Source organism: Sitophilus oryzae, unplaced genomic scaffold (assembly GCF_002938485.1).
Source record: "Sitophilus oryzae breed Bouriz unplaced genomic scaffold, Soryzae_2.0 scaffold_557_pilon_pilon, whole genome shotgun sequence".
NCBI classification, from domain to species: domain Eukaryota; kingdom Metazoa; phylum Arthropoda; class Insecta; order Coleoptera; family Curculionidae; genus Sitophilus; species Sitophilus oryzae.
The window spans coordinates 914,945-938,432 of NW_022147148.1; the positions used below are offsets into that span (position 1 = coordinate 914,945).

The following is a 23,488-nucleotide window of genomic DNA, read 5'->3' on the forward strand; positions in this document are numbered from 1 at the left end:
GTTACTGAAAATTTTTATTTTTTACTGTATGGTGTCCATATATTTTTGAAACTTTTGGTACATAGACTTATTGATAAAATTTTAAACAAATTTTCTCTTTGACGTTTTTCAATATTTCGTAACCTAACCCCAGTTTTGCATATTATGCACAGGGTGGGTCAACGATAGAGTAAAGTCCATTATCTCATTTGTTTCGAGGTTTACAAAAAAATATCAAATGTAAAAGTTGTAGAGATGGTTCAGATACACATTTTAAAATTATTATACAGTATACCGGGTGCTTCAAAAAAGTGTGGCGAATATAACATATGTTTTTTTTAAATGCAACACCCTATTTTTTATTTCATTTTTACATTCTGCGTAAAATTTCATAACTTTTTATATATAATGTTATATACCTAAAATTAATAGTTTTTGTTATAATTTAAATTTGTTTAAACAAATGTTAGATTGCAGTGTGATAAAAATTGTCATTGATGGCATTGATTCTGAAGTTAGACAACTAACATTTGGTAGGAGAATTTTATAGAGATATAGAAAAAGACCTATGTAAAGATATTTTAGTTAGATGTTACAGGGTGTTTAAAATATATTTATGAATTTCAACTACTTAAAATCAAGAAATTTCAATTTTTTTAAATGGTATACCCTATATATTATCATTTTTTTCTGATAGATTTTACAAAACTCTTCAACTTTTATTAAGTATGTCATATACCTATTTTTATTAGTTTGCGATTTATTCCACTTTTTTCTATCTTTACCCATATTTTTAATACAATTGCGCTATAACATCATAGTCGCCATGATAAAAAGTAATAATTATTACAATTTCATGTCTGTTAAGCAAGTTAAGAACAAAATTTGAATTTTAGTTTAATTTGTTGTAATGAGTATAAATGGTAGAGATAATAGTTACAGATTTTCTTAAAATGAACTAGTCAATGTGACTGATATACACGGACAAGCCTAGAAAACCACATTTTTTGGTTCAGTACTATCCTATTATAGAGTATTTTGCTAACTACTATAAGAATAGATATATATTATCTAGAAAACATCTTCAGCGTGTAATGGGACGGTTTCGCAGCAGTAGTAATATTGGCTTTACCAAATGAATTATAAACCAGAATTACTACGAGAAAAAACTTTACTGTATGTCGAAGAAAATTCCTATATCAGCAGTCTTCAGCAATTAGGTAATCTAGTATTACCCTAATCTGTGTCTATTCGCCCTGACGAAAAATCCCAAGTGTCATCTTTCATAATATAGAAATACACCAAGAAATTCACTACTGCGATTTAGTTTATTTGAGTAAAGTTAATTAATTTTAACTAATAGCAGCAACTGTAACTAATTATGAAGCTATTTTTTAAAGGTAAGTAATAAATAGTTTTGTTTTGTCATGGCAACTATGATTTTACAGGGTAATTGTATTAAAAATATGGGTAAAAATAGAAAAAATGGGAATAAATCGCAAACTATTAAAAACAGGTGTTTGACATACTTAATAAAAGTTGAAGAGTTTTGTAAAATCTATCAGAAAAAATGATAATATATAGGGTGTCCCATTTAAAAAAATTGAGATTTTTTTAATTTTAAGTAGTTGAAATTCATAAATATATTTTGAACACCCTGTATCATTTAACTAAAATATCTTTACATATATATTTTTTTTCATCTCTATAAAACTCTCCTACCAAATTTTGGTACTCCAACTTCAGAAACAATGACACCACTGACAATTTTTTACCACACTGCAATTTAACATTTGTTTAAATAAATTGAAATATTACAAAAACTATTAATTTTAGGTATATAACATTATATATATAAAAAAGTTATGGAATTTTACGCAGAATCTAAAAATAAAATAAAAATAGGGTGTTGCATTTAAAAAAAACATATTATGTTATAGCCGCCACACTTTTTTGAAGCACCCTGTATACTCTATAATAATTTTAAAATGTGTATCTTAACCATCCCTATAACTTTTATATTAAACATTTTTTTGTAAACCTTGAAACAAATGAGATAATGGACTTTACTCTATCGTTGACTCACCCTGTACACAGAATTATTGTATATTATCCCCACGGCCAAAGTTTATGGAGCAAACTTTGCCATGACACTTGTGGGATGACTCTTTCTGTTATTAGGCATGCCAAAATAATTCTACATAAACTTTTTTCACTAGCATAAATCAAACCAATATTTGTTACAACTTTTCAACACGCCCTAAAAAATTAAATTGTATTTTTTTTAGTTACTCTGAATTATATATGTCAAAACCAAATTTTTTATTGCTATTGCAGCTTGGTTTCCTCCACACTGGAAAAAGATTTATACAAGATACATAAAATTATCTTTTTTCAGATAAAATATTTTTAATTTCAATTTTTTTCTTTTACTACGTAGTCGTAAAACGGAAAGTATTACCTGGTATTGAACGACTCACCCTTATATAAGTTTTTATTACCTGATAATAAAAGCAACCCTTGCAAAGAAAGCTCCACAATTCCGTCTCAAATTCTGTGGCAACTGATATAAGGGTCTTAAAAAAAGACCGTTAATTCAAAAATATCTGTTTTTGAAGTAAGACAAACATGGCTTGTCATAATAAACTAAAAATCTAAACTCTAAACTAAGCTTGTTGATTTAAAGACATAATATGTATAATAAGGTGTTAGTAAAAATAAACTAACTGAAATAGTTTGCTATTAAAAATGTATATAGATATGTTGAGCCATGAATAAGCATGCAAGTTGCAAGTAACTTGTTTATTTATTTAATCTTTGAATGTGTTGAATAAAATAAAAGTGTTTTAATCTGTTAATTTTAAAAATAACTGGTGTTTTATAACACATACGATCCACAACTAAAAATGGTGAAATGTCATTGATCGTTATTTTAAAGCTAACTCTGATGCCGTTTTTCGAAAATACGGTATTAATTTCCATGTAATTTCTTTGCTTAAATATTATTAATCATTAACACTTTTTTATGTCAATTTTAAATAAACTGCATAAAAGCCAATTCACATCGATTTATATTATTTCAAAGGCCACTGTAACGTCGGTTTTTTAGCATACGGCATATCTATGGAGCAACTGCCCAGCTACGTTAAAACACTGGTTTCCGATAGATCACCGAAGTTAAGCGACGTTATGCAGTACGAGTCGATGGACGGGCGACCGTCTGGAAACTATCGTGCTGTTATTCCATGACAAGTGTGTAAAACCTATTGGCACACACTACTTATTCACGCCGGTTCGAGGTTGATCGGATATTTTCGTCTGAGATCGGATATCTCGTGAGTAAAAGTCGATTTAGACACTCGCCAAGTCGGTAGGCCACTGAGAATGATATGGCCTATGACCGCGGTTCGGATTCCGCGTAAACAAAGTAGGCTCCGTCCAGATTAGCCTTAGCAACAAAAAGGAGGAAACGTTAACTCAAAATATTTTTTTTTACTTTTACTATATGTGTTCTTCTACTCTCTCGTGTCGACTGCAATCCTCAATGTAATGCCGATGCCGAGTCCAGACCAAGCAGACAAAACAACGACAAGACAGAAACATTCATGATTTACGTCAAAATTTCGACAAATCCAATACATTTCTGCGACATTTTTGTCTCATTTTTGTTTTGTTTCAAAATTCGGAGACTTTTCAATGTCCCATCTCGAGTCGGTAAAGATCAAAGTGTCTATGTTTTGTTCGTATATTTTACGGCAAGTTGTCAGCGCAGTGTGGATAGGTGCTGCCAACAGTAGGAGACCAGTGAAATCACACATGGTTAATAAAACTCATTCGCAACAACTAAACAACTTTTGACTTTGTTGTAGAGGAAAGTCGCCTAATATGAGGATAGTGCCTAATATGGGGTAGATCGCTTTTGCGGAAGTACTGGGTGCGACATCTATTGTATGCATTGTTTACTAACCGCCGACATGACCATGACCTGTTTTGACGTTTGAGGTAATAACAGTGTTGAGTAGTAAGCAAAGTTTTTTGGTCGTGCTGCATTTTGGGTGTTTAAGGAGACTTAAATGTTAGTTTTTAAAGTTTTGATAATATTATTCTATACAAAATATAGCGTAGTTTATGAAAATAGGTAGGTTTTTTAAAATACAAACACGCTTTTTGCAAAAAGCCGCCCCTCCCAAAGTTCTAGTTTATTCCTAATATGGGGTACCTGCCAATTCCTAATTTGGGGTACCCCATATTAGGAGATTATTTCCTAATTTATGTAATACCAAAATATTTTCATTCAGATGCCTAAAAAACGGAAGCGTGGAATAAGGGAGAAATGATTTCCGCAATTTTAGCTGTTCGGCAAGGAGTTATGGGCTACATGAAGAGTGCTCGAACTCACAATGTACCTCAAACGACCTTAGAAAGGTACGTTAAGATGGAGGGGAGTCCTGAAAACATTGTGAATTCTCATTTAGGACGAAAAATAGCCTTTTCGGAGGAAATGGAGTCAATGCGCGCCAGTCACTGTTTAGAAATGGAAAGAAGATTTTTTGGAATTACACAAAAAGACGTACGAAGATTGGTATATAGCTTATGCAAAGTAACTAATATTTTTTGATATATAATAAGAAAAAATACATTTTTGTTAGATGTAGTTTGTTTAACAGATGTATTTTATGTTACTCCTAGATAAGCAAGTTTTTTGACTCATTATAAGAAAACATACCTTTTTGTTAGGTGTAGTTTTTATATGTCAGTTTTATAAATAAATAGTTTTAATCCAAAACAACCCAAAATAATTCAAGTTTTTTTGAAATTTTACACTGTAAATGGTACCCCATATTAAGATACCCTATTCCCCTAATATGGGGTAGGGAATCTTTTTTTTAATGCTGCATATTTCTTTTCTCTATTTCTTTTTAACCTGTTTCTTCTTACTATATGCTTAAAATGTGTCCAAAAAAAACTTAAAATTCAGAAATAGTGTCCAAAAATCATTACGTTTTTTATATATAGTGTTTTCAAAAAAAGTACCCCATATTAGGCGACTATCCTCTACTTTTGTCCTTGCAGTTTGGACAATGTCTCAAGTTTGTCTTGTCAGAATTCCCCATTTTTTGTCGCAAGTTTGTCTTGTTTTTGTCTCAAATCGTGTTTACTTTTTGTCGCCTTGTTGTGGACCCGGCATGCATAAGATACTAAAAATTTTCATTTTAGTATATTACAAAAACAAATTTTTATTCGTATCTATCTTCAAACATACGTTGATCCTTGATGATCTGAATTATTTTGAATCGTTACATATTTTTAGCAAAATTTCCATAGGACTAAATTTTTGCAAACCAAAATATAAGAGCTACAACCGATTTCAATTCTTAACAAAATACCGTTTTCAAAAAAAATATGGCCTTTTATACCATAAGAAAAGAAACACTCTATACAAGGAACAATAATAGTCGTTGTCAAACTACCTGAAATTCCTTTTGTCATCAAGAAGACCTCTTAAGATAAAGATTTCTTGAGAATATTATTTTTTTTTAATTCCAATAGTTTAGCACACACATCTACATATCTATTGTAGTGTCTTTTTTAATTTGATTATTTTTTTTCAACAGCAGTAATAAATGAAATTCGGGATTAAATTATTATATTAATTATAATAATAAACCAATTAAAAGGCATCCGTAAATCATTTACAATTATAAATTTTGGAGTTGTTTATTGTATTGAAAATATAATACAAACCAGCAAACCAGTTATTAACAACAGTGGTGGTTAGCTACAAACAACTACCAAATGAAACATTCTGTACAATAAGCTATTTTAACAGAAATTATGAACTAATAATTCAAAATGTGTCTATTGAAGAGCACTAAAACCCACATTCAAAAGAATAACTTTAGATATTTTTGATTAGCCCGTTTACGAGTTATCGCCGATTTCTTTTTAAATATTTCTCCTTTCTTATGGCCCTGTATTTACTTATGAGCACCAGTCAAGGTAAAAGATAACTGTCAAATGAAGTTGTCATTTAATAGTACCTAAATTAATAAGTTATTGAATATTGTAATAATACTATGAACCTTGTAATTGATTACTTTATTTTACTTTAATTCATATAAATTTGTATTTATAAATACATCTTTAAGATTTCCGATGTAGGAATGAGTTTTCAATAATAATAAAGCACTAAATAGGTAAATTTCTGAAATGACAACTTCATTTGACAGTTATCTTTTACCTTGACTGGTGCTCATAAGTAAATACAGGGCCATAAGAAATAAATAAGTACCATAAGTAAACGAGCTAATCAAAAATATCTAAAGTTATTCTTTTGAATGTGGGTTTTAGTGCTCTTCAATAAACCTAAATAGAATTATTATCTAAAATAATTAGGGAAGCCAATAATTGACCCCATTAAAATTTACATGGGATTTCCTATGTCCTGTACGACGATGCAACACCCGGTATTCAAAAGAATAGCAATAAAGTTTATATAATTTATATGATAGTATATGAATAGTATTATTTTTTAGTTTATATAGTTTATATGATAGGGCAAAAATAATATGTACAGACGACATTTCCCTAAACCGAGATATAAACTACATAAAAAATACATTAATAAAAAACGACTATCCACCATATTTTGTTGACAAAACATTGAACGAAATACAAACCCCAAATCATAGACACAATGATAACAATACACAATATGTATACAACTTACAATTCCATACATACGAGGCGTTTAAGTTCAGTTTTTTTAAGTTCAAAAAATAAGAAGGATAGGAAAACAATATAACATACGAACATCTTTCAAAACACAAAATACACTCAGATCCATTTTATCACATACTAAACCAATGAATACAGAACAACAAACAAAAAATGTAATATACCAAATACCCTGTGAATGCGATAAATTTTAGATTGGTAAAACATCTAGACCCTTAAATGTTAGAATTAAAGAACATAAAGATTATTTAAGAAAGGGAGATTTTCACAAATCTAACATTTGTCAGCATTCATGGGACACAGGGCACAGAATAAATTTTAATAGCGCCAAAATTATAGTAAAAGAAGCGATAGCCTCTAAAAGAAAAATAAAAGAGGCTTTTTTAATTCAATCTAATAAAAATAAATGTATTGCTCATGCATCTGTTGATGTTAGTAATGTATGGCAATCGCTTCTTTGATTTTAAAGAACATAACATAAATAAATATAACATACGTAAAATTTAAAAATAATCATACAGAAAGTTTGGGCTTTTTAGTTTTATCTTATTAAGTAATTGTTATCAGGTAGTAATTGTTAATTTTGAAGTTTAACTTGATATAATGTCATTTTAACAGAACGTCAACGGTTTCCTGTTTTAAAAAAGTAAAGTGTTCTCGAATAGTTGAATTTAAATATTTTAAATAGTTTTTTTCTTTATTCTTTGTATTTTCTTTGCTTCCGACGACGGAAAGAGATAAACTTTCCGAAACGTTAAGCATTTTTTTCTTTGTTAGGCAAATTTGTATAACTATAAACATAACTTCTGACAAGCAGTGTCCGTTTAGGTTTAACGCAGAAGCGTTTACAAAAAATAACTATTTTATTTTGTAGATTTTCTTGCAGTTCAATGGCAAAATACCCATAAAGGATTTTTTTGGAGATAAGAGGTACGTCTGAGACATATGAACCAATATAATTCTTTCAATTGAAATATCTGTCACAAAAATTTGTTCTTAGATACATATATAAAAAATGGAAAAACACATACCGTTTAATCGGAAACAGGGGAGTCCAATTACCTTAGAAATGACGAACAATCACATATGTGACAGATCTGCATTTCTAAAAAATTTAGGCACCACGGTAAATTGACGCCGTTTTTTTTCGATCACGTGCATACGGTACACGTATATTCTAGAAAACAACATTGTGTATTGTGTGGTCAAAAAATTGTTATGTACACTTTTTTTAAAATCAAATTTGTAGTTCAGATAACAATAATTCTTAAATCAAATTTTAATTAATCAGTTAAAGGTATGTACTATGTAGTTTTAAATATACCTATATTGTCTACATCTATAAATAATAAGAGTGTCAACAAATGTATGTACAAATTAAAACTGATTCTAGTTTATTAATGGAACCCAAAAATTTAACTGTCTATATACATAAATCTATTTTTAAATGCTGGATCTTATTTAAAAGATCTTATTTTTAGTTTTATGTCGAGAGTGTCTGTCTTCAATCGTTTAATAAATTAATATCAATTTTTCATACATTTATATATTTTTGTATACGTAATTTTTATAACATGTAATTGATAATATTATAATATTAAAATAATATAATGTTTAATAAATTGTTGTTAATTCATTGCTACATTTTCCATCAACTGACCAATAACAAAATTTTCTACATCACATGAATATTTAGATGTAGGTATATTTGATACCAATTAAACTTTTAGTTACGTAATCGAGGGCGCAATTTTTAAATTCTTTTTTGCAAATCATGGACATATTCGGCGCCGGGCTGACTAACTAAAATTTAAATTCCCCCGCTGGGGATTCATGTGATAGCTTCTTTAAGCTTAAAAATGTTTACCAGCAGACCTTGCAGTCGAACATTGTTCTTTTTAGAACCTCTTTTAGTGCGAAGTGTACAAGATACAAGACAGCTTAATAGCCGTAAAAAACTCATCCCAACTTTATTAGAATATTTTGAACAGGAAAGCGGTAGTAATGGCCCTTTATGCCCATTAAGTGCTGTTGAGAAGGTGAGTTTTGTTTGTAGATGTAAATAATAACTGCTTATATATTTATAATTAATTTATTTTTATTTCCTAAAATATTTTGATTAAAAGAAAATATGTAAAAGTGGGCATCGCTGTGCCGGTCAAGCTTAATCACATGACTCAAACTTTATTTGATATGAACTATACATAAAAATTTTGGTATAACTGGTTTAATATAAATCAAGTACCTATAGATGGGTGGATTCCTTTTCTGTCAATAATTGCATAATTGATTACTGTCCATCAATTGCTGTCCTCTTTTCACGCAGTTGAGCAGCTCTGTTCATTGAGTCATTCAATTGAGTCATAAAGTTCCAGAACTGTTCCGCGCCATATGGAGGCACGAGGCTATCGCGCACAGCTCCTTTCAGAACCGTTCTCGTGTAGCCCCAGGGCGTAAAGCCCGGAACTCGATGTTCGGGAATGGAGGACAGCAAATTTAAACAAAAATTGGCCACTAATATATTTTATCTTTTTAGTCTATTACTACGAAAAATGTGTATGATTTTCCGAGTACTTATTAAAAAAATTAAGAAACAAAAACATTTACTAGAACGTGTTTGAATGTATGCCAAAATATATTGTACTTTATTTATCTACATTATTTGTAATACATAAATTACGAGCATTATTTTTTCCATCGCATTCTTTTTATAAATATAAACACCAAATAATTTCTCCAGAATTTTCCACACTTATAAATATGATAACCAGGGGATTTGAATTTTTAAAAGTTTCTTAGTCATATAAAATATTTCTAATTTCATTTTCTTTCCATTTTTATGTCGTCGTAAAACTGAAACTTATTACCTGGTATTGAACCACTCACCCTTAAGTCATCCATAAGTTTTTATTACCTGATAATAAAAGTAACCCTTGCAAAGGAAGGTCTACAATTATTATTATGACTCGAATTCTGTGATAAATGAAGTTCTAAAAAAATGTAAAAATATCTATTTTTTGAACTAAAGGTCGTATTTGAAAATTTGCCAAAATATATTGTACTTTGTTTATCTAAATTCGTAGTATACCGGGTGTTTTTCAAAAGTGGCTTAACCCTACAATTTTTTAATTTTTAAATAAAAAAAAACGAGATTTGGTATATCAATATATGACATAATATATCAGGATTGATTAACGTATTCAATTAGTTTCAATCGCTTCCTGTTTCACCGGAGAAATAAGAAGATGCGAAACCTTATGGGCGATTTCGTGGCACAAAACCTGTCCGAGATGTAGCTGGCGTTGCTGTTAGCTTGTGCGAGAATCCCGAGATTTAGTTTAGCTCTGCGCCGCTGCGCGCTGATGGTCGTCTACAACGCATCGGATAAAGAATACTGTACCGTAGTTCTGCTTTCAGTCGGCAGAGTGAGTGGTTGCCGGAAAAGTGTTGCCAGAACTACTGATTAAACCGTAGATTTACGGATTTTGGATACAGTACGTTAATAATACGGATCTATCATTAATAATACGGATTTCTATCATTAAACAACTTAATATAATATTATATGATTAAACAAAGAACGGCGTTAGAGTTAGCTTGGAAATCAAGATCGCTGTTATTTCATAGGTAAAATATATGTCAATAATTTTCGTCATGTCCAAGCCAACTAAACGACTTTTTTCGATCATACGACATATTCAGTACCTACAAAAGAATGTTTATTTTTGTTGTTTATTCTGTTTAACACAAAAAATCTTTCATACTAAACGCGGATTTTTCATTCAAAGAAATTTTCGGCAAACGTATTACAGATATCACACATTTTAATATAGCAACACTGTCGCTTTCAGTTCCACACCGTCTTCGATGTGCCTTCGCTGGCCGAACTGGAGAAAATAAGTTTTTTATGCGTTGGCCGCAGAACGATTTGTGTCTCCGTACAGCACTTGAAACGTAAGGGGAAATCAAATGAGCCTTGTCACGAATTCGCACATTAAAACTTTTTATTTTTCAAATTACAAAACGGCCATTTTACAACTTTTGATTTTTAAATGGTACAATACGTATTTTTTTATTTTATTTGATAGAAAATAACATTCTGAATAGAATGACATATCGTATGTCAATTTGTTTGTCACTTTGGTTAAAAAAATAGTATTTTAAATTTCAATCTAGAGTGCCACGACCATAAATATAACGATTTAACTCGAAATGCCAAGTATCTAGTTCCAAATTATTCATAAAAAAATACTTTTTCCAAATATGCTAATGAGCCACCCTCATTCCATTAGAAAAAATTGAATTATGATTAAAAATACGATTTGGGCATCTTTTAACCTACCAAGAAAAGTCGCGAAAAAGCTTAGACGATCAAATCTATTTGTCCAAAGCTCCTTCATTAAAAATTAATGGTTTTAAGTTTTAACCTCGGTTTTAACACAGCACTCCTTTTGGCCCATGGCACTCTAGATTGAAATTGAAAATGCCATTTTTTTTAATTGAAAATGTCAAAACTTGACATATGATATGTCATTCTATTCAGAATGTCATTTTCAATCATATAAAGTAAAAAATACCACGGTACCAAAAAAGATCAAAAGTTGTCGTAATTTCCGGTGAAACAGGAAGTAACCGAAAGTAATCATCTGAAAAAATAGAAATGTTATACGGATGAGCCACTTTTGAATAACACCCGGTATAAACGTGCATTATTTTTCCTATTATTTACCATTTTTTATAAATATAAACTTTAAATGAATTCCCCAGAATTTTCCATATTATATTTATAAAATAACCAGGCGACTCGGAATAAGCAAATGTCAGCAAGCCATTTTTCTTGGACGTATGTAAAATATTATGTTTGATGATGTAAGCCGACAACGTTGCGAAACCGGAAACACAAATAGAATTTTTATAGAAAATTAAAGAATGTAACGTGTTATTTTCAGCTAACGTCCGTTTTTATTGTTAATAAATAAATCCATAAAATTTAAACTATCACAAACCATTTACTGAACATAATTTAATATAATAATGTAGTGTTTTGATAACACGATAAATCTGTGTATAACAGAAACCATATCCACAGCAAAAATAAATAGTTGTTTATTTATATGATAAATGTATTTTTATCGTCAAGTTAATAATTCAAAGCATATGTGATTCATTATAAAAATTTTACACTTATTTTTGTTGTACTAAGAATAGATACAAAATACAAAGGTTACCCTTTTAAAACAAAGGTAAATTAAAAAAATTGGCCCGGGAGGCAAGTATAGCCGCCCATACTAAAATATGTTAATAAAAAGTTGGTACGCAGTTCTTTTAGTTTCAAAGTAAAGGAATTCTTCCAATTTTGGTCCGCGGTTATTTGCCTTATCCGCCACCTGGGGTCGCGTCCGATGGGAGTTTGGAGTTCTCCACACGGATTTTCTCAAAAACGGACTACGGAAAAACGGAATATCTCAAAAACTGCGACTTTGACTGATTTTGATGTTATTACAAATTTTGTTGCAAATATTCCTAATCTTAAATTGAAAACCGCGTTTCGCTAGCTACTGTAATTTTGGAGTTACGATTATTTTAAATTTTTAACCCCCTCCCATTCTCCCATTACCAACCCCCCACCCCCCGCCAAATTTGGTTAAAATCGGTTGGTTTTTGAGTTGTCGTGTTACAGACGGACAGACAGACAGACATAATGAAAATACTTTGTATTAGGTCATATTATATAGGACATTTATGACCCAAATAACTCATTTTGAGTGAAATTAAAAAAACTTTTTTTTGCCGATCTTAATAGCCTACCATACAGTCGGCTAAAAATAATTATAAAGCTGGTATTTTAAATCTACGTATTTTTTCTCATGATACAAAAGATATAATATTAAGGTGCGTTCACACCAGCTGCGCCGGTCCGCGCCGCGCCGCGCCGCGAAATCATTTTTTAATATATACTTTTGTGCGCACTAAAAAAATACACTTCAAAAGTACATGTTAAAAAAATGCTTTGCGCGGCGCGGAGCGGCGCAGGCGGTCTGAACACACCTTTATACAGGGTGTCCCAATATTCCGTGGACATAGAACTATTACGTATTTGTGGAATCAAAATAAGTTCATTGGACACAATTTATCTCTATACAAAAGTGCTTACGAAAAAAACTACCTCCACCCCTAGATAAATTTTAGTATAAATATTTTCTAACTCCGATTTTTTTTTTCGTAAAATGGTCCTTCTAGTATTTACTACTTTTTTTGACTCTTGTAAAAAGAACGTCACAGGCCACAGCGCATACTCTTTGAAAACTACTTGAAATAAAAATGTTACAAAACTGTTATATTTTAAAATTAAAAATTATTATTAAATACTGAGCACTGGGAGTACTGAGTAATATCGTTGATTGAAATAACAACGGTAATATACATCTACAAGTAGTTTTAGTACCCTAGCCCCCCAATTAGCAATATAATATTTCTAAGAATTAATTAAACAATAGTAATAGACGATCTTTATTGAAATCAGTAGTGATAATGGCAAATACATTAGTTTGTACAAAACCAAGAATTGTTGTTATTATTGTAATAAGACAATGAGATAAAAACACGCCATATATACATATGTATGTAGGTATATGTAAGTATGTACTATCACAGTTTAAAGAATATAAATATATATATATATATATATATATATATATATATATATATATATATATATATATATATATATATATATATATATATATATATATATATATATATATATATATATATATATATATATATATATATATGTATGTATATATATATATTTATATTCTTTAAACTGTGATATAATATATATACTATATAGATATCGAATTAAAATGTATCTTAAATTATAAATAATAATTATTTAATTTTTATTAATAATAACAAAATTAAAATATAATTCATAATTAATAAAAAACATATTAAATTATTTTATTAAATTGTTTAAAAATTAAATTTGCCTGAAAGGCATTTGTAATTTGTACATACGAGTATTAGGTATGTTACTTGGTCCACAAAGAATATGCGTTCATTAAAAAAACGATAATAAATGCTGAAGAACAATATTTGATATTTGAAATATTTCTATACAATGTTTAAATTATAAATTAGGAATCCTATTCCACTGGAATTGTTTAATTTTAATAAAAATATATTGAAAAATTAATAATAATAAATGTTCTTCATTTAGTGAATGAGCGATAAACACAATGTTTATTTGCGCAAAAAAAATATTTTTATTGTTTAAATGAAACAATGAAATCTGAATACGGCCATGGCACTTATTATCGTATTAATGTGAATTAAAAGTTATCATTCTTATCACGTTAAATTATATTTAACTCCTATAATAAAAAATATATTAGTTCATTGAAAAAGCACGACAAAAACTTTCATAAACTTCGGTATTAAATTATATTTTCAACAAAGAACTTCCTTCCATTGTACAATAATTCTAGATAATTAAAAACAGGTACTCGTATTTAAAAGATGCCACTTTCTTAAAAACCTATCAAATAAAAGACAAGCTCTGGAATTATTTAATTTTTTAGCGAAATTTAACTAAATTAATGTAATATTATAAATATAAGTTGATAACAATAAATGTTCGTTACATATTATACCAGTAGTAAACGTGAGATTGACAAAAATATTTATTTATGCGAAAAAGACAATCTTTTTATTGCTAAAATAAGACAAAATAAAATAAAACAAAACCACATTTACTGAATTATGAATTAAAAGTTTATAAAGGTTAAATTGTAATTACTGAATTACCCTAATAAAAATTATATTAAATAAATTTTTAATAGCACATTTATTATAGTTAAATATTTATAAACTACTTAATGCCTATCAAAAAATGCCTGTATTATATATTATAACTCCTGTATTACAGCTAAAGAATACAAGGATACGTAACGCCCATATACGGGCTGGGGCAGAATTTGTGTTGTTAGACGCCATTTTTTTGGAGAAACGGATGTACCACCAGCGACAATTTTAGGGATTTTTAACAGTGTATTGTGTGTAGGGAACTTTGTATAAACTTTATTGCAATGGTGATTTGTTCAGCTTCCAAGTATAAACGCCGCAACGATAAGAAAGAACCGGGAGTTATTTTTATAGGTAAATAAACAGTCCACTCTACCTTTTTAGCGTTTTTTTTTATTGAATTTGATAATTATTTTTCCGATATTATATTATTATGTACTTGATATGTGCTATACGTCGATACCAGTTTTGTACCTTTTGTTAAAATTTTAATACGTTTTTTTGTCATTAATTAGTGTGATATAGACCACTGCATACACCATAGGCGTAGTCAAAACATTTATCAAAAATATAAATATCTCTTCAAGCAGCTAATTTAAGAAAAATGTGTGGCACGGCAGTGTTTGGAGGTACCTATTGTAACAATTTAGTCTCGCGTGTTATTGGTCCTTGTATTCTTTAATGCCTAGTATTGGTATTAGGTACATCTTCAATATCCAACAAAGAACTTAATCTCATTATAATAAAATAAAATGGCACGGCATATTTATCTAGACAATAATTACTAATATAGACAATAATAATTATTAATTATTTAAAAAATGCATTTTTTGTAAAAACCTATAAAATTAAGATAATTCTATGATTTATTCATTTTAATGAAAGGTTTGATAAAAAATTGATAAAATAAAATCATCAAAATATTTTAATAAAATTTTTATTTAATATTGAATAATAAGTAATTTGCAACATCTGCATTAAATTAATATACCTAATAACACGCCTTATATTTTAGATTTGTTAATACCTATTAACATGTGGTATATATAGGTAAAACATAATAAATTAAAATTAATAATAATAGACGTTCTTCGCATAAACCAGTGTAGAACTGTGATAAACATAAAAATATGTATTTAAATTGAACAAACAAATGTTTTTATTGATGAAATAAGCGATTGAGATATAAAACCACGCCACGTTTACTGAATTAATATAGATTAAAATTTAGGAAATTACATAATTACTGTATTAGCACAATTAAAAATTACAATAAAGTAGGTTGGTACCTAGGTATTTATAAATTTCTGTTACAAAATGCATTTTCAATAAAGAATTATTGTAAACTAATAGTAATTAAACCTCCATAAACGATGCTACTTTTATGAAAACCTATAAAATTGAAATAATCCCCTTGAATTGTTTAATTTTCCTGATAAACCGACTCGCCAGTTAAAATCGATAAAGTCAGCAACTTTATTGTACCATCTAAATATTCCTTTTTATGTGTCTAAAATAGATATTTTTAAACACGCCTATTACTACCAATCTTAAACAAAATAAATTACTAAACCGCAACAAAAGCGAACAGAATTTACAGGTAGAGAGCATTTTAAAAACTTTATATAAATTGGCATTTAAATTACAATAAGTTTCGGAGCATAGAAATAATATCATATATATAGTAGAGAGAGAAACATAAACTAGAGTGGGATAATCTTCGTAAACCGGCTGGAGTAAGCTCCACTGGAGAGAACGCGAACCACCTCATCGAAGAGGCGGCAAACGGTGCGGCGAGCGCGGAAATATCGCCTGAATTTCAACGCAGAAATCGAATCGTACGGTTGGCCGCTCCGCAGTTTCTGTACGCCGAATTTATTTAACTTCCAAGGCTTCATTTACATTAAAAATAGTTAAAAAGAAAACTGATTTATAATTAAATGACGTACCTAATTACAATCCTAAAAATATTACTTGTTTTCGATTAATGCTTTTTTTCTTGATCCCTTACTATTGAGGGAAATTAAATATGTTTATTTTTAAAATATAAATCGATATAAAGAAATGATAAATATCAATGTCCTTACCTCTCCTTGGTCCATTCGACCCTCTGGGGTGTTTTCTGGCAGGAAATACAGCCTCAAACTGGCCAAAGTCTGTTCGTTGTTTTTATCTATCCACAATAATTGCAATTCACCAATGCACAACAAGTCAGAGTCTCGCCACATTTTCACAAAGAAAAACTCACTGAGAGTTATTATTTTTTTAACACCGTTCTTCACGTATTTGAAAGCCTTAAAAAACGTGTAGGGCCCGTGTTGGCCGCAGGGACCCCCAATTAACTGGAAATAATAAAAAAAACATGGATTAAATACAATAAAAAATATTTTAAACACATTTATTTATTCGGTACATAAATAAAAAAATCGTTATCTAAGATTATAAGTGCTTCTACCCAAAGTAAATAACGAACATATGTATATAAAGCTAGAAAACTCGAATTTATTTTGTTATCGTAACTATAAATATGCAACCTAATTGATATGAAACAGAAATAATTTGAATTTTAATAAATTATAATATATTTTACATTCAATAAACAACAATTTGAATAAATAATCAAAAATAAAACGATAAAAAAATCTAATACCGTGCATAATTGATCGAAATAACAAAGTCGAGGTATATTGTTGCGTGGGATATCTACGAATATAATTTAATTAATTTTAAAAACTACTCGACGCAACACTAACAATAACAAAACTCGAATAAAACAAAAACGGTAACTCGTAAAATAACCGGACTTTCGCTAAAATATAGGAAACTACATTAGAAAATCGGATGCAAAAAATTATACCTGTATGTCATTTATATCCATTTTTTTCTTGAATTTAATCACAAGAGCACACGAAAATGGCACGCTGACACCATCGTCTACTTTGTATTTACTCTAATTATATGACGTCACGGCACAGAGTTAAATTCGTAAACGATCGTAATGTTTCGGGATGTGCTCGTACTAACTGGCGCTTTAGAATAAAACGGAATGGAGGTAGAGAATGCAGAAAGAAATAAACATTCTCCGAGTCAAGATAGTCGAGCGCGCCCCGTTCGAAAAGTGAAAATAGATGTGATAAGTGCGAGTCGACAGATATTAATTTGATTTGCTTCGTTACATCACACCTTTTGCATTTTCTAATCAAATTTTTTAACAGGTACAATGTTAAAGTGTCGACGAATCGGCGAAAAATAGCCTTTTGTTACGCGATTGTCACGAAAATTTCATTCTTGTTATGGATTTAAAAGATTAATCCGGTAAAAGTAACTTCGTAGGTAAATGGCCATCGATTGAGGTGTATTGTGGGTTGCGTTGTGTTTATTTTATATTGTGAAATAGATATTCTATTTTGAGCATTGGTAATGTGATGATAAGTGCGACTGAGTGTAACAAAATTTCCCGCGTTAAAATTTAGCCATTTTATTTAGTTATAAATAAATTCAACGTCATGGATCGCCTGTTTTAATTTTTCGTTCTTTTGTTCTTTGTCTCCTGTGAGATATTTTATTTATGTTCATAGTTTACTAGACAGAGCTCATTTTAAATAAAAATTATTGTTTTTAAATATTTTTATGGTCTTTATTACGAGGAAATAATATTGCCCTTGAGCTTTTAATCGCGAATTTGTTATTAACAATAGAAACATTACCTTGCATTTGTATCGTTTTTAATTTCCTTTGTTTAAAATGGATTTAATGAGGTACCTATAATCTTTTTTAACAGTTAAAAACAATTTATAATTAATAGATATAATTTTTTCATCATAATTAAAAGAAAATACAGGTGATTTTAAAATTATTATCGGTTAAATAAACCTTCGAATTTAATGATAAATATAAAATACGCGTACCTATGTACAGGGTGATTAAAACTTGCCCCTTCGCATAAAATTGAAAAATAGTAAATGTAAATGAAAAACTGATTGACGAAGTTCAAAGAGAACTAGTTGGACGAATGGACGCCATGAAAGCTATTTTTTCCAGATAAAGACTGTTCGGCTATCGTTCACCATTACGTCATCATTATTATTTGTCAAATATGAGTTTTAGGGTATGTCTGAGGTCAGTTCATATTGTTTAGAAAATTTTACGTATGTTCCTATACATATTACTGATTGAGGCGAGTTTTGTTCGGCATTATTCATTTTTTCTTGAACTCTTCATCAGTTACGATCTCTTTAATCCCAATCCTTCGGACTGTTGAAATGCCCATTTCTAAACCATCAGCAACTCGCTATATTATTTAAAAGCGCTTTTTATTTTACATAGGAATATTTATTACACCTTGCATTGTACTCCATACGGCGTCCACGGGCCAAGAGTGTTCTGCCAGCGTCTCTTTCTCGAGAAAACTAATTTATATGCTTAGCAATAATCTCTTGTTCATTTTGATTAAATCTTTGAGGCATTTTTGCAATAAAAAACTCAATTTTGTTTTACAGCAACAATAAAATTTCAATTTTGACATCGATTTTTATTTTTTCCCGTCAATAAAATAATAACCCCAAATAAAATGACAATGACAATTACTAAAAAGAATATGCATTCATTTACGAAATGCCCTAATGACGTCACTAATCTCTTTCATCTGGTTGGCAAGTGATTGAGAGAGTTCGACAATATATGACGTCACGTTGAACGATGGCTAAACACTCTATACATACAGGGTCCGGCAATAGTGCGTCAGGCATCTGTAGCTCCTAGAATAAAAAACTTGAGAATTTTGTTCAAGTGCAAACCTAAAATATGTACCAGGATGTATTTCAGGAAAATATTTTAACTTCTATAGGGTGGCTCAAAAAAGTGTGAGTGGACCTGGATGATTTTTTTTTAATGGAACACCCTGTATATAATTGCATTTTTGTCTGTTCTTACTTTGTTATAAATATGGTAATCGTATATCATACAGGATGTTCAATATTCTACGCCAAACTTTCTAAAATATAAAATAATTTTTCTGTGTTATTTTAAACAGAACACCCTGTATATTATTTTTTCATTAGATGGAGATTTAAAAAATGAACATTTTTTGTATTTAAAACGTAAATTTTGAACGGTTTGGCAGATACGCGCAGTATTATTTCATATGGCGCTTTCAATGGTAAAATACGAGAGAAAAATCTTTGGGTGGCTTTGATAAAAATTTACTGTGGAAAATGCCATATGAAATATAAAACCGCAAATATCTGCGAAACCGTTAAAAATTTTGAAATACTCTAAATACAAAAATGTTCATTTTTTAATTCTCCGTCTATTGAAAAATAATATACAGGGTGTTTTATAAATTAATTATTTAAAAAACGAGGAAAAATTATTTTATATTTTAGAAAGTTTGACGCAGAATTTTGAACATTCTGTATAATTTACGATTTTCATATTTATAGCAAAGTAAGTACAGACCATCTAAAGTAAATACCTAATATAGTTTTGATTTCAGGACAGTTCTTGTATTTTGAATAATTTTTTTAAGAAGGGCTGAAAAATACATATTTTTTATTTATTTTTTAATATCTCTGAAACTATCAAAATATATTTATTCATATCTTAGGGTTATGTAAAGTGATCTGAAAGGAAGCCAAAAATGCAATAATATACAGGGTATTCCATTTAAAAAAAATCATCAAGGTCCACTCACACTTTTTTGAGCCACCCTATAGAAGATAAAATATTTTCTTGAAATACATCCTGGCACATACTTTAGGTTCGCACTTAAACAAAATTCTCAAGTTTTTTATTCTAGGAGCTACAGATGCCCGACGCACTATTGCCGGACCCTGTATAATTTATTTCCTTATTTGGAAAGAACATATTTTTATTTATTTTTCATATTATACGTATATGTATACAGTACGTCTGTCCGTTCTATAGCTACGGGGTATCCGTGAGAGGGGAAACGATATTCTCTCGATGTTTTTCGTAAAAAATTAGACGACGCATCTCATCAATAAAAATTCGACAAATTTAAAAGTAGCCAATAAAATGAGTGGGCGGAGCGATTTGCGGTGACGTACTCGTCAAGTCGACGTATAAAATATATTGTTGTTTATTTAAATGTTTTTTGTCCGCATTCCTTTCGTAGACACAGATCCAGCAGATGTACTGTAAGCAATTTTCTGTGAGTTTATTACCAACTACACCTGTGTGGAAAATGCCATTTTTCGTGATTAGCATTCTAATTAATGTGTAGACAATAATTGACGAAGAAAGCCCACCGTTAGACGGTTTTAAGGTGCGTTCACACCGGCTGCGCCGCACAGTGAAACGAACCTATGTTTGATGCTGGACATAACACTTAAAATCGTATTTAAACTTTTAATACAAATTTCTTCAAATACATATTTAGAAGGCCATAATTTAATCAACTAAAATCGAATTTTATTGAAAAATTCACCCAAAGCTATATATTATAGTATACAATATATGGAGCGGCGCAGTTGGTGCGAACCCACCTTTACATATTAATTACAAATTTTTTTCAAGTACGGCTGTTGCTAAATAAAACATATACAAGGATAAAACTAAATAAAAAAAAACAGAAATACCTCCCTTATTTTAGAAAATTTTTTGTGTTATGTTTATTTTAGATATACAGGGTGTCCCAATATTCCGTGGACATAGAACTTCGTACAGGTATATACATACTTCGTATTTTTGGAATCAAAATAAGGAGACAATTTACCTCTATACAAAAGTGCTTCGCTTGTCTGTTAGAGGGCATCAGACTTAAAAAAAGAAACACATTTTTTCAGATATTTTAAGAACTGTTAATCCCATTTGAATGAGATTTTGGGTGTCTATGTTTTGCTAAGTGCTTTAATATTCGACTATCACAAAAATCAAGGAAAATACGGGAAGGGTGAAAACTACCCCACCCCTACATAAATTTTAGTACAAATATTTTCCAACTCAACCGACAACCGATTTTTTTCCCTTAAAATGGTCCTTTTAGTATTTACTAAATTTTATATCTTTTGTATCCAAATTGTTACCATGTCTCCAAACAGTGCCGTAGCACATATTTTTCTTAACTTGCTGCTTGTAGAGATATTTATATTTTTGATAATTGTTTTACCTAAGCCTATGGTGTATGCTGGTTATGTAGATGGTATTATACATTAATTATAAAAAAAACGTGTTAAAATGTTAACAAGAGATACAAAACTAGTATCGACATATAGCTAGCACATATCAAGTATATATGTTACGGTTAAGGTCCGATGTCCGGTTAATCTCGAGAATAACACACAACAAAACGGGACATCAATTTTGTATTTATTTATTTACTAATAAATTAAGTTGTTAATAAATAAATGGATTTAACTCTTATGGTTACTATCTATTAGACCATTTGCTACGTTCTTAGATTTTATTTAAATCTCAAACATCGCTACTGATGTTTTTTCCCGCTAGACTTACCATCCGCCGCAGTGTTCCGCGCCGCCTCGTATGTTCTTACATTCTTTAGCCATTGGCCGGAAGTTTGAAAAAAATGGCCGTCGTCTAGTATTTTTTTCAAACTTCTCCCTTTGCGTTGTCTTTTAAAAAAGACTAAAGACATATTTTTGATGTCTATGTTTAGTTTATTTTGTTGAAAATTAAAAAAAATATATCAAAACATTTGTTTGAATGTTCTTCAACGATTTATACATTTATATCTATTAATTTTAATGACTAATTATTCCCTTTTGGTTCTTAATTTTATTATAAAATAGATATGTATTTAAATAGTATATTATACTTTCTGACCTCATTTAAAAATTAGTAACAAATTAAGATGTTTACGAGAAAAGGTTATTGTCCTTATTTCATAGTCGTTCGCATTGTATATACGACAGTGATATATTTCATCACCACTGATTTATTGTTCATATTGCAGAACATGGAACCAAGTAAATAGCTACATACATGTAAGTTAAATACATAAGAAATAATTGAGTAACGGTTTTCTATTCACTAAAAATCTGAATAATAAACTTTGTAACAAAATACTTGTGTGGGTGTTAAAGGATTGGTTAATACCTGTTATGTACAAATAGATGTATAAAATTAAATCAATAAATAAAAATAACTTGAAAGATTTGATACATTTTATTAAATCTTAAATCGCTTATTTTATGATATTTTTGTTTAGATACTTTTTATTTAAAAATATCAACATTATTATTCTAGTTTAGTAATACCGTATGATAAAAAAAAGCGTTAGAGATGGCTGAGGAATGACAATCGAAGATAATTATGACGAGGTAAAGCTCTTCACGTCATCAAAATACTTAGATAGTCTATCGATTATTGGTGTATACAGGGGTTTTTACGCAACTAGTTCATCATTTTTTTTTGTTTTTTAGGTGTGCATATTTGAATGTTTTTTATCTTGATTATTACCGGGGTCGTTTCTATACAGGGTGGTTCGAACTGTATTCCTGAAACTTCCGGCAGCGTATTCTGCAGATAAAAATAAGTAAAAAAGTTCGTATAAATGTATGCATGTCCTAAAATGCTTAGTTTCGGAGATAGAGGGTGTAGAAGTTTCATTTTTATTTCAATTTTTTCCAAATAATTTCTGAAGTAACGTCAATATTTCGATGAAAATTGGTGTCTGAGCGTTTTTTGACATAAGAAATTTGATTTTGATATCAATATGACTCCTACTTGTAGAGGGCGCCACCTGCATATTTTTTAACTGGTTTGAAGAGTAATAACTTTTCGTCCGTACCTGTATAAAACTACTATAAGCAAAAAATATACATTTACGACGTTTTTTACGTAAAAAGGTCTCTCGGTAAAAATCGCTACGAGTAATGGTTCTCGAGATAATTTGAATCGAAATTATCAACACCTGTCATCATTGACATAAATTAAACATGTTGACTAAATAATTATTAGACTGAAATCATAAATTTGCAATGTT

General features: G+C 29.6%; 1 protein-coding gene across 1 annotated transcript in view; it reads right to left on the minus strand.

Annotated features, from left to right (window-relative positions):
- Nucleotides 1-19,009, minus strand: part of LOC115887235 (AT-rich interactive domain-containing protein 5B-like) — a 125,585-nt gene extending 106,576 nt beyond the window's left edge. Inside the window, exons 1-2 of the mRNA XM_030906600.1 lie at nt 17,381-19,009; nt 16,611-16,865 (exon numbers count right to left, since the gene is read on the minus strand). Of these exons, the coding sequence (XP_030762460.1) occupies nt 16,611-16,865; nt 17,381-17,401 (276 nt within the window). The 5' untranslated portion in view covers nt 17,402-19,009. The remainder of the gene's footprint in view (nt 1-16,610; nt 16,866-17,380) is intronic.
- Between the last annotated feature and the right edge of the window lie 4,479 nt (nt 19,010-23,488).